We start from the raw sequence: 12,041 nt of genomic DNA on the forward strand, positions 1-12,041 counted from the left end.
CTCACAAGTACTACCAGGAGGAAAGAGATGGCCATAGATCAGGGGTTTTCAAAGTGGGTGACGGGGCACCCTGGGTTGCCGCGAGATAATTTGATAATATTTGGACACTTTACTGAAATACTGAAAAATATATTCAGTATCATTTTACACTTGAAGTACAACGTTATTTTCAGTCAGTTCTAACCAAAATGGCTATTATCTCAATGTTTTCCTCTCAACATAATCACTAAAATATGCCATAAATATAGGTGCTGGGAGTGAAAATTATGAATATAATGTAGGGGTGCCTCAGTTGAAACAAATATTGATAGGGGTGCCCTGAGCCAAAAAAGTTTGGGAACCCCTGCCATAGAGAACTCGAGCCTAGACAGAAACTTTGAAACTGTGAAATGTGTACCGTATACAGAGTTCGAGTTACGTGGGTGCCAGTGGGGTCTTAGCTCCCATAGTTAAAGTCTGGGACCCCATAGTCAACAACCCCCTTTGGGGTCTCTTTTTTTCTAAGTGTGTTTTTTTTTTTTTTTTTCTCGTTTTTTTTTATTTTTTATGTTCCATTGGAAGAATTTATATTATTTATGTTAACTAGATATACTAAATAAACATGTTAGACAGTAAGACTGAACAATGACATCACACCGTTTAATCCTACTATTCATTTTATTATTATAAATCAGGCGCATTTAATGTGGGGTGTGAGTCTTCCTTTACCGTCCGGGTTATAACACACTCGCTGCAATGGTTCCTACCTTTCCCCCAGGGCCGAGGAGGCCCTGGATGCAGACCTACCCAGCTGCGTGGTCTCGCCATGGCCTGGGCATAGGCTAAGCTAGGAACCACTGCATCGAGTCTTTGCACTTCTAGCCACGGCCCGGACGGCAAAGGAAGGCGGACACGCCGGACAGCAACCAAACAACCAAACAAAACAACGCTGTCTTAGCAAGACTGTAGCCTTAGTGTGCCTGTGCCCGTGACAATGTTTTTTTTAGTAAATAAATATGAACCCGACCCGCCTTGTTTTGAGAAAGAAAAATACCCATTTTAGCCGACTTTATGCTACCAGAACGGGAACTTTTGGCTGGATGGCTCAGAGCTCAGATCATCAGATGGAGGAATTGGGAACTGGAGGCTGAGCAATAATGGTGAGTTAATATGAACAGAAAAGACTGCCTGGAGTTGTCAACATAGCCAATGTGAAGCCCGAATTAATATTGTGAAAGGAAAAATATGATTTAATATAGGAAATACCCGTTTTAGCCGACTTTATATCCGCGAAATACCCGATTTAATATGATTTAATATAGGAAAGTACCCGTTTTAGGCGACTTTATATCCGCAATTACCCGATTTTTTTTCGCCGCCGCCTTCGGCGGCGGCGAAAGGCCCCCAGAGCTATGGGAGCCCTATTCTGGCGGCGCCTTCGGCGCCGCCAGAATAGGGCTCCCATAGCTCTGTGGGTATAACTCGTTCACTGACCGTATATACAGTAATTTATGTAGCACTTCTCCTGGAACGGTACTTGTAGCAAACTGCTCTATACGGTAAGAAGGGAAACTTTGATAAAGTATCTGAAAAAGCAATAAGAAATGATAGATGTAATATTTCAAGGAATCTCTCTCTCTTTCTCTCTCTCTCTCTCTCACTTTCTGTCTCGCTCTCCATCTCTTTCTCCCTCTATCTGGGTGCAATAAGTCAGGCTGAACAACCGCACGGCGCACGCACGCGCACGCGCACACACACACACACACACACACACACACACACACACACACACACACACACACACACACAAAAACTTCAGACTGCTGTCTCGCAGACATCATTAGGGTTGACAAGGCCTGCCACAACATCATCATCTTTCAATTTCAAATGTTTAACACAGTGACATATCACAACAACGACTCGGGTTGCCTCCACACACTTTACATACTAGAACAAGCATAATAGAGCACTGACAATGTCTTTTTTTTTTTTTTGTGACGGCAGCAGTGGTGGGGAAAAGTGTTCAAATGTTTTACCTAAGTAAAAGTATCAATACTGCAATATAGAAATACTCTGTTACAAGTAAAAGTCTGGAATTCAATATTTACTAAGTAGAAAAGTATTGGTATCAAAATGTACTTAAAGTACCAAAAGTAAGTACTGAAATGTTTGAAAAGATTTGCAGAGATATGTACATGTAACCTGTAAGACATGCACATTTGTGGGAGTTTGTATTTAATTAACTTGTTAGCGAATGAATGAGGAGGGTCTGGGGAAAGAATGTAACTTTCTGCCTGTCCATGTTAGGGCATTAACGAAAAAGTCGACAAGTCGACTGAGTCGACTTCATTACACAAGTTGACTCCCACCAGAGAAAGTCGAAGTTGAAAAAAAATCCTTTGTATTTTTTTCTATCATTATCTTTGCTCCATGTGTGTGTCTGTACAGCATTCAAACAGTAGGATTGCTTATTGTCAAGAACGGAATGATCCAATATTACAGTGCTACATTACATTTTGTATAACATGGTTCCATTGTGAAAATAGCAGATCTACATGCTCACAACGCCTCACATCGCGAGGCGTTGTGAGCATGTAGATCGGCTATTTTCACAATTTCTGCCTCTATATATTTGACAATTTGGACAATGTTTAATTTGTCATTTTAGAGGTATTAAAAAGTCCTTAAATTGGCACTTAGAAATGTGCAGATACCCTCTATACGCTTAAACTTTATGTTGGTTTGTTTACAGTTGAGTGAGAAAACAATGTTGCACATTAAGTTAATCATCTGGGGACCCCCCAAAATAATTGGGGGGTCGTGTGTGATGTGATGACTTCATCAAACGATAAAGTCGACTTCAACTCAACTTTTTACTGAGCCGAGTCGACTTGCAAAAATCACAAGTCGTAAATGTCCTAGTCCGTGTCTACATGAACTAACGCTGTGCTGAATGTAAGCCATCTGCCTTCAACATGATATCATGATGTCACATCTGTCCCCTCCATGTAACTACACACTGCTTCTCAATGAACACACCTACACACACACACACACACACACACACACACACACACACACACACATACACACACACACACACACGATCCAGACATGTGCAGAGCAAGTTCTGTCAAGAAACCCAGCTCCATGCTTCTATTCTCTATTAGAATTAGAGCATTCGATCTCCATTCTATTCTCCACCAATCATATGCTCACTTCATAACAGAGCACCCTATTTACATGGGGAAGTTCCTTTGCGTGCCTTTTGCTGCTGCCTACTGCTTTAAAGAGATAGTTCATGACAACACGCAATGGTAGACTCTAGTAGACTGGGGGAGCCATATCTGCCCTTGGCTCCATTAATTAGGTGCCGGTGGCACTGAGTCTGTTATGGATTCGGTTTATATTCTACAGCAACTGCTACTGTTTAATATCTTCTTTTTCTGTTTTTCTGTTTTCTCATTATGTCTGTGTGTGCACTGTGCACCTTGTATTGTCACCTCCCATCCATAGAGGATTCATTTTCCCTTCTCTGTTTTTGGCGGCTGTGGAGAGAGAGGTGTTGTTTTCTTGCAACTAATGACATTGCAGGGAAGCAGCTTTCTTCTCCCTCCCGAGACGCAACAGGACGATGGCGGAACAAACGCTGTGCTCATTGATCAAACTGTCATACACTGTCACACATAGTGTAGTGTACCGCCCATGCAGTAATCCTGGTCTCTATACTGCCTCCCCCTGGCCAGCCGCGGCGCCTGATGGAGGGGAAAGGAACTGGTTGGAATAACGTGTTCCTTCCACGCGCTACGTCCAAACCGGGAAATCTCCCCCCTGTCAGGTGAAAAGAAGCGGCTTGGACTCCTCATGCATAGAAGGAAGCATGAGGTCAGTCCGTTGCTCTCCCCAGGTTGGCAGAGGGAGTGTAGGGCTAAGGATTACGTTAGACAATTGACACCGGGTTCTTCTGGGCCAAATGCAACAAAACGTTTGCAAACATTACATTACTAACCCTAAGCAAACATTTTGAGAGAGTGAAAATGTGTTTATCAAGTAGGATGTTAAATTAATTCACTGAGAAACAGAAAAAAGTTAGAATATGGAGAATATGCCCAACATCGACGATATACTGTATCTGTTTTCACATTATAGTGAGTCACCAAAATACTCTCACTCTCTCTCTCTCTCTCTCTCTCTCTCTCTCTCTCTCTCTCTCTCTCTCTCTCTCTCTCTCTCTGTCTCTCTCTCTCTCTCTCTCTCTCTCTCTCTCTCTCTCTCTCTCTCTCTCTCTCTCTCTCTCTCTCTGTCTGTCTCTGTCTCTGTTTTTGAGTGGTGGTCTCACCGCCACTCCTGTAATTGGGTTTCACGATGTCGTGTCTGTCTGTCTGTATGTCTGTCGCCTGTCATACCTCTCTTGACCACACACACAGACCACAAACACACACACACACACACACACACACACACACACACACACACACACACACACACACACACACACACACACACGTTGAAGGAGGGGCGCTATTGAGCAGGCTCACACACGTAGCAAGGAGGGCACGCACGCACACGCACACGCACACACACACACACACACACACACACACACACACACACACACACGTCCGCGACTGGGTGGCTGCAACAGCACGCACAACGTTGTGTGTGTGCTCGCGCTAATGTTGCAGCCGGAGACATAACTCTGAGCACGGAGAAAAGTCCGACGCTGAGGTATACGCAATGTTGTGGTTTGATTGGAAGTGGCTGCCGCTGAATGGAGCTTCCTGCTTTTGTTCCCACTACTTTACCTTTTTCGGCGCTGTTGTGTGCAGTCTGCACTGCAGCCTCGTCCGTCCGTCCGTCCGTTCAACACACATCACATCACCCAAGTAAATCCTGGCTTATACTTCTTCATCACGGCGTGTTCCGTGACAAAATGTGTCTGATCTACAAGCTCACAACGCGTCGCGGATTGCAATCCATGTATTTGACTCTTTTTATTTGACTCTTTTTATTTGACCACCACTCAGTTCACAACAAGGTGTGATTTTTTTTCTCTGCTTAAGTCAGGCATGTAGTTGAGGTCTTTATTACCCAGCAGTTGTAGTACTCGAGTCAATAGTCTAACGTAACGCGGACATTCTATGGCCCCGACAGATCTCATCGGCTCCTCCGGCGTCTCGGATTGGACGCGGAGGGGGACATGACTCCTGCTGCTGTCCGCTTTGATTAAATGAGGAAGTGATCCGCAGTGGAAAACGAGTGATAAATCATAGCGATTTTATAAATTATAATTATAATGGATAAGCCTTAACAAACCAGTTCACATGAACAATAGCCTACTGATGTATAATAAGATATCTGAATGGCTAGATGTATTTTATATACAATTAAAATGTTGTTAGCCACAGTTACTAGGGGCGCTCTCCCAGGCTTTTCTTTCTTGAAGTCTGGCTCACGAGGCTATCGAGTCAATGACTCGTCTCGAGTCAGGACTCGAGTCCAAATTTTCATTGACTCTGTCTCAGTCTCGGTCTCGCCCATGATTCTACTGTCTTGACTCGGTCTCGCCCCCCCTCGGACTTGGTCTTGACTTGGACTCGCTTTAGGTGGACTCGACTACAACACCACCCAGCAGTGCGTAATAAAGGACTTTTTACAGGGTTCCCACGGTCATGATATTCCTGGAAATATTTTGAAATCAGAAAAATATTTTTCCAGTACTGGAAAAGTTTTGGAATTGATCAAGGGTCCTGGAAGGTCCTAGAAAAAATAGCTGTGCATTGTCTTTGGTTATTGATTTTGTTAATACCTCTGAAATGACAAATTAAACATTGGCCAAATTGTCAAATATCAGAGGCAGAAATTGTGAAAATAGCAGATCTACAAGCTCACAACGCCTCGCAACGCGAGGCGTTGTGAGCATGTAGATCAGCTATTTTCACAATAAAACTGTGTTATAGGCTACAACATTCCTCTACTCTTAGTAATCAGGGGTCTGGGGTCCCCAGTTCAAACATGATTATTTCGGGGGTCACGGCCTGAAAAGGTTGAGAACCACTGGCATACACTACCTGTCTTTGGGCAATGCACATAGGAGTAAGCAATTTGTTATTGAGCTGAATTATTGCTATATAGTCCTGGAAATCGGGTTAAATATTCTGGAAAGGTTTTGGAAAAGTTTTGGAAATTAATTGGTAAAGATGTGTGGGAACCCTGTTTTTAAAAATCAAATCTCTCTCTCTCTCTCTCTCTCTCTCTCTCTCTCTCTCTCTCTCTCTCTCTCTCTCTCTCTCTCTCTCTCTCTCTCTCAGGGCCCACGAGCAGGACCTGGTGAAGAGACACGAGCGTGACCTGGGTGAGATGAGCGTCGCGCACCACAGGGAGACGCACATCATGCTGGCCGACTTCAACAAGGCCCAGGACCTGCTCAAGGACAAGATCTCTGCCCTGCAAATACTGTACGTGTGTGTGTGCGTGTGTGTGTGTGTGTGCGTGTGCGTGTACGTGTACGTGTACGTGTACGTGTACGTGCAGAGAATGTTAGAGAGGCAGGGGCTGAAATTTGTAAAGGGGGCTTTTGGTAAAACTGTCGAAAATAGCAGACCTCCAAGCTTGGAGGTCGGCTATTTTCAGTGCTTGACACCACTCTGAACTAAGCATAATCAAGTCAAGTACTGGAGATGTGGTTCAACGGCATGGATGTCTACACAGAGTAGGGCCATTCTTTCAACATAAGATGCTGTATTCACGTTCAGGAGAGTTTGGACAATGCAATGCTCTTGAATGCTCACACAGATTCAGGTATGGCAAGGAAAGAGGGCGTCTCTTTCACCATAGTAAAAACTGCATTGTGTGCGCGCATGTGTGCGTGCGCTTGTGCATGCGTGTATGCGCGAGGCCGCGAGCGCTGTGCGTGTGTGAGCACAAAAGGTAAATCCTGTGTCCAGGTCCGTTTATTAGGTATTTGAAACATTGCCTAATAACAACATGATAATGGCACTTCACACACTGTGAGTTGTCACAGAGTAGTATTTCAGAAGAGAACTAATAGGGTTGGAGTAATAAAAATAAGTTTTAGTGCTGGGAGAACTAATAAAACAAGTTTTATTGCTGTAATCTTTCACCTGAGGCTTTTTGGATGTGACAAGAGTGCCATCTAAGGGCAGAGAGTAGGAACTGCAGAATGTACAGACTACTACTTTTTCTACCGATGTGGTTTGATTGATTGATTGATTTAAGAGTTTATTTGCAGTTTGCAATAGAAAAAAGTACAGTTTCATGACAGCACAAATCACTGGTACAAGGTTAACTAAAAGGAGATCCTAGTAAGCTTTACAGCTTATTTACACAGGAACCACTTTATGTATCTCATAACATTGAAAGACAGACGGATAGAACAGAGTACTTTACATAGGAAATCAATCAATTACAAAAGCAGAAGAAGGGGACAAACAAAAATGTGTGGGAACATGCAGGCTTAGTTTAGTCTATTTACAAGTCTCGAGTAGCAGCCGCCTGAAGGTGACTTTTCATACCAATTTTGAAGGAGGCTAGGGATTTGCACTCCTTTAAGGCTTGCGGGAGGTCCCTGGTTACCAGTTTGATCCCGGGCTCCCCCAGAGTTAGTGTCGACGTGTCCTTGAGCAAGACTCTGAACCCCTAACTGCTCCAGATGAGCAAGTTGGTGCCTTGCGTGGCTTCCTCCGCTATCGCTGTATGAATGCGTGTCTGAATGTAATGCACAATCATTGTAAAGCGCCTTGGATAAAGGCGCTATATATTTTACAATTCAATCTTTATTTCAGACCCCGGGAGATCCATATCACAGTTACAATACAATAAAACAACAATACAAAAAATGAATAATAAAAATAAAAGCGAAATGCACCATGCCCAAAGTTTCAGTTTCTGAGGCTAAATTTCATGGAGGCTATGAAAGCCATGGCTGCCGTTGCCCCTCAGTTTGGCCTTGTGCCCCTCAAACCAATGGCATGCCCTGAGGCCACAGTGGCCTTAATGCCCCAGGTGAAAAGACCCCAGTGTCTCTTTCTTGTCATGTAGACACCAGTGTTTTTCTTTTTTTGTTGAGATTCTGAAATCTTAACTCCCCGTGTCCCCATCTTTGAACCAGTCCAGTGACTTTGATTGGTGCAGGGCTGAGCATGGATCAGATTGTAAATACCATCATTTATCTATTTCACTGCAGAATAGGCTATCATCCCTATAACCCTTAAATTCAACAAATTCTTTCAATGGAACTAACATCTTGTTTTATTTAATGGCCTTCTTGCCAACACCAAATGCCAAGTGGCCTTGCCCCTAAAATTATGAAATTCCAGGCCTGGTGCTTACCGTAGCACTTGCCTATCCTCAATGACCATACATGTCATTTAGATAAAAGATTGTATATATATTTTTTGTTTTTATATAGTTTTTTTTACTTAACACATGGGATGCTCAGGTTTCTAACATTTCTAGCTGTTGCTGCTGCCGCCGTTCACTCACGCTTTATTTTGAAGAGCCTCGGAAGCTTTGTGCGTGTGCACATGAGTGTCCGCTGACGATTGAGGAAGAAAATCCATTTGTTTACAAACGCTCGCGAAACTAAAATCCAAACCGCGGCCGACCATCGCGGTAAAGTGTCGCCGTGAAAACAATCAGATCTCTGCTTCCCTGGCGTTCTTTTCACCTCATTCATAGATAAAGCCCTTTTTATGTTTCAGGCTAGAATGGAAATCAATGCAGCCTAGAGCATCCATTTTCTCTCTCTCTCTCTGAGCTACGGGGTGACGTATGGACTAGGGTCATTCACAGGTCACAGCATGCACGTAGTGCTGTACAAGTTAACCCCTTGTTGTCTTGTTCATGAACGAGACAACTCCTTTTGGCAGGGTGACCCCTAGTGGCCTTAACTCGTTACTAAACGAGTTTGGCACCCAAGTTGTTAATAGGTGCGTGGTCTACCTACGTTTTTTTTTTGTTTTTTTTTAGATTACAATTTCTATGCATTTTGACCTTTGCTTATTGTAAATCGCTCTGGATTAAGAGCGTCTGCCAAATGCCTAAATTGTAAAATGTCTCTCTCTCTGTCTCTCTCTGTCTGTCCATGCAGGTTGGAGGGGACAGAGGATAAGTTTCGTAACAGGGAGAGCAGACCTGAAGATCTACAGATCATCGCGGAGCTCAAAGACATGGTCTCAGAGAGAGAGTCCTTGGTCAAAAAACTAGTGGTGAGTGTACACGCACGCACAAGCACTCACGCACGCTTGCACACGCACATGCACGTGGCAGTTCATGAAGAGTGGAAGAGAAAAAGAAAGATCTTTGTCACGATTTAGGTTTAGATTTAGCTACACATATTCTCCCTTAGGTCTTAACTCATTCGCTGCATTTTAAAAATGGCTGCCAAAGTTCCAGGATGCCACAAGTCTCCATAGACTTCCATGTAATTCATAGTGCACGGATCGTGCACGCTGTTCACAGCTTTCAAGCAAAGGAAATCAGCTTGGAAATCCGTTCAAGCATTCATGATATATAGCAGCCATTATGTTTTCTTCAAATGTAAACAAACATGGCTGCCATGTTTGAAAAATGGGGTTGGTATGGGGGTCAAACATGCAATTTCACGATCGTGATCATGCCTAGTAGATAGAGGGAAGTAAAAAAAAAAGGAAGAAAAAGCTCAGGCGTGGCGGCGTGGACATATGGGATAACTCGGGAAACTCGTGATAAAGCAGTCAATGAGTTAACATGAGTGATGAGTTGGACAGCATCTATCGTCGCGTGACAGGCTCCCCTTCTTGTTTTGTTTGTGTTGCTCTTTACCCATTTCTTTCCTCAATTTAGTCATATGCCATGTAAATTCCTCCTCAAACACACATTTCTGTGTGTCGTCAGACTTGTCACTGCTGTTTTATTCTAGTGCGTCACCTGCCAGTGAGGAGCCCCCACCGGGATGACGTAGACTAGAGCCTTCGGGACTCGTCTGCTTTCATTTTGAGAGAGAGAGATACATTATAGTTACTTGCGCGCAAGTAGGCCATACATGGCCAGGAGTGCACTAGATGCAAGTTGGCACCTCGACAGAGTGCAATCTAGTTATAGTTATAGTTATAGTTATAGTTATAGTTATATAGTGTTCAGTGTGAATGGCCCTTACTAATTCATTTTGCGTCCCCATTGGCTGGCCCCATAGCCAAATATGGCCACATACATACCCACATACCCACATACATACCCACATACCCACTTACATACCCACATACCCACTTACATACCCACCACAGACAGCTATCATTGCTCTGCTTGCGCGCTGCTGGTGCAAGTAAAAATATACTGTGTTAAACTGCTAATTCGGACTACAAAGTCAAAGATGCACTGCGTTACACTGCTAATTCGGACTACAAAGACAAAGATGTACTACTGCTAATTCGGACTACAAAGTCAAAGATGTACTGTGTTCGACTGCTAAGGCAGACAAGCTCCTCTGACTGCAGCGTGTCTGTGTCTAGGACAGACACACAGAGGCCAGGAGGGACGGTCCAGCTCCTCCCCCTACTCAGAGCTGGTCAATGAGGGTCAGTTAAGTTAAGTTAAGTGTCATGTATCACAGTTATGTATGCCATCAATGCATTAACCCATTTAGGCCTGAAATACCTAAAAATGTCTTCTACGGTTTTGAAAAATGAGAAATTCATGGTGTAGTCCCTTTAAGTGTCATCTCAAAGTTATGTATGCCATCGATGCATTAAATATACCATCAAGTATTATATAGTTATGTTATCTTCAGACAAATCTTCATCTTCTAGACAAAATTAGACCTGGAATTAATACAGTTTAAAAGGGGATTTAAGCAACAGAGATTGAGGGATTATTTTTCTGTTAGTATTATCATTGCTATGTAGTCCAGCTCAACAGTCAACCATTACACATAAGAAATGTTTACTGCTGTACTGTATGTTAGTCTACACGTAGGCGAACCAAATATTTCATCCCCATTCTATTACCGGTCCTGCTAAAATATCTGGTGTTTAATCAGCAAACAGCAGGAGAGAGTAGAAGTAATGTATACAATACAAATATCTTGGGCACCAGAGGAGCAGGGGTCATTGACATGTTGGCTTGTGATGGACATTTTTGTCAAAATGATTTTTTTACCACGGACATACAAAATGAGTGGACAATAATATTACCAGAAACGCATTAACAGCTAGCCCTGATTGACCATATCAGGTTTGTAACTCTGAGAGTGTTCAAATGGAACCAAAGGGTCCTGTGAGGGTCGATTTGGTTCCATTTGTATACTTTCAGATTTAAAGGACAACTTTGTTTTTTTACAACAAGGGTTCATATTTTAGATTGTAAATAGAGAAAAGAAAAAGTGAGTGTTAAAATGTTTTCATTTGCTTCGTTCTATTGTTTTATCGCGTTTACCGTGCTAAAATGTGGGGCATGCGTACGCATGGGGGCATGCGTACAAGTGGCTAAATATGTATTTTTAGACACAATAAGCCAGCAGTTTCTTTATTGCTATTTACAGTAACACTTCTAGCCCCCATAAGTCACATCCAACCATGAAAGGTTGCGTTGTATCTTGGGAATGGGCTTATTCTGTGTAAAATTACATATTTAGCCACTTGCACGCATGCCCCCAACCACTGAAATAAGAATCTCTAAAACAATAGAAAGAAGTAAATGAAATAATGTTAACACTCATCTTTTATATTCTTTAATTACAATCTAAAATATTAACCCTTGTTGTAAAAAACTAAAAGTGTCCTTTAAGGGGGCTCTTGCAAATAAAACCTTTGAGAACTACTAGTAGTAGGCCTACTAGCTGGACTCACAATGTGCCATAGTGTCATAGTAAATCAGTGTCATGCATATACTGTACTGACGAAACACTGGAGACTTGACGTTCAGTAATTGGGTCTTAAGATAAAAACGAGAACATTATAATGGTGTGTAAAAAAAGAAAAAATCCATACATTTGTCACGGACAAGGCCAAGTCTTTGCCACGGACACATTTGTCAGTGCATTGCAACGCTTGACCCCTGCACCC

At 42.9% G+C, this 12,041-nt stretch overlaps 1 protein-coding gene across 2 annotated transcripts in view; it reads left to right on the plus strand.

Moving 5' to 3' along the window:
• Positions 1-12,041, plus strand: part of fam184aa (family with sequence similarity 184 member Aa) — a 123,320-nt gene that overhangs the window by 96,581 nt on the left and 14,698 nt on the right. For both annotated transcript variants that reach the window (XM_080720288.1, XM_080720289.1), the window contains exons 20-22: positions 6,291-6,437; positions 9,092-9,209; positions 10,491-10,556. In XM_080720288.1, the coding sequence (XP_080576414.1) occupies positions 6,291-6,437; positions 9,092-9,209; positions 10,491-10,556 (331 nt within the window). The remainder of the gene's footprint in view (positions 1-6,290; positions 6,438-9,091; positions 9,210-10,490; positions 10,557-12,041) is intronic.

This window comes from Nannobrachium achirus, assembly GCF_963921795.1.
Source record: "Nannobrachium achirus genome assembly, chromosome: 24".
In the NCBI taxonomy this organism is placed as follows: Eukaryota; Metazoa; Chordata; class Actinopteri; order Myctophiformes; family Myctophidae; genus Nannobrachium; species Nannobrachium achirus.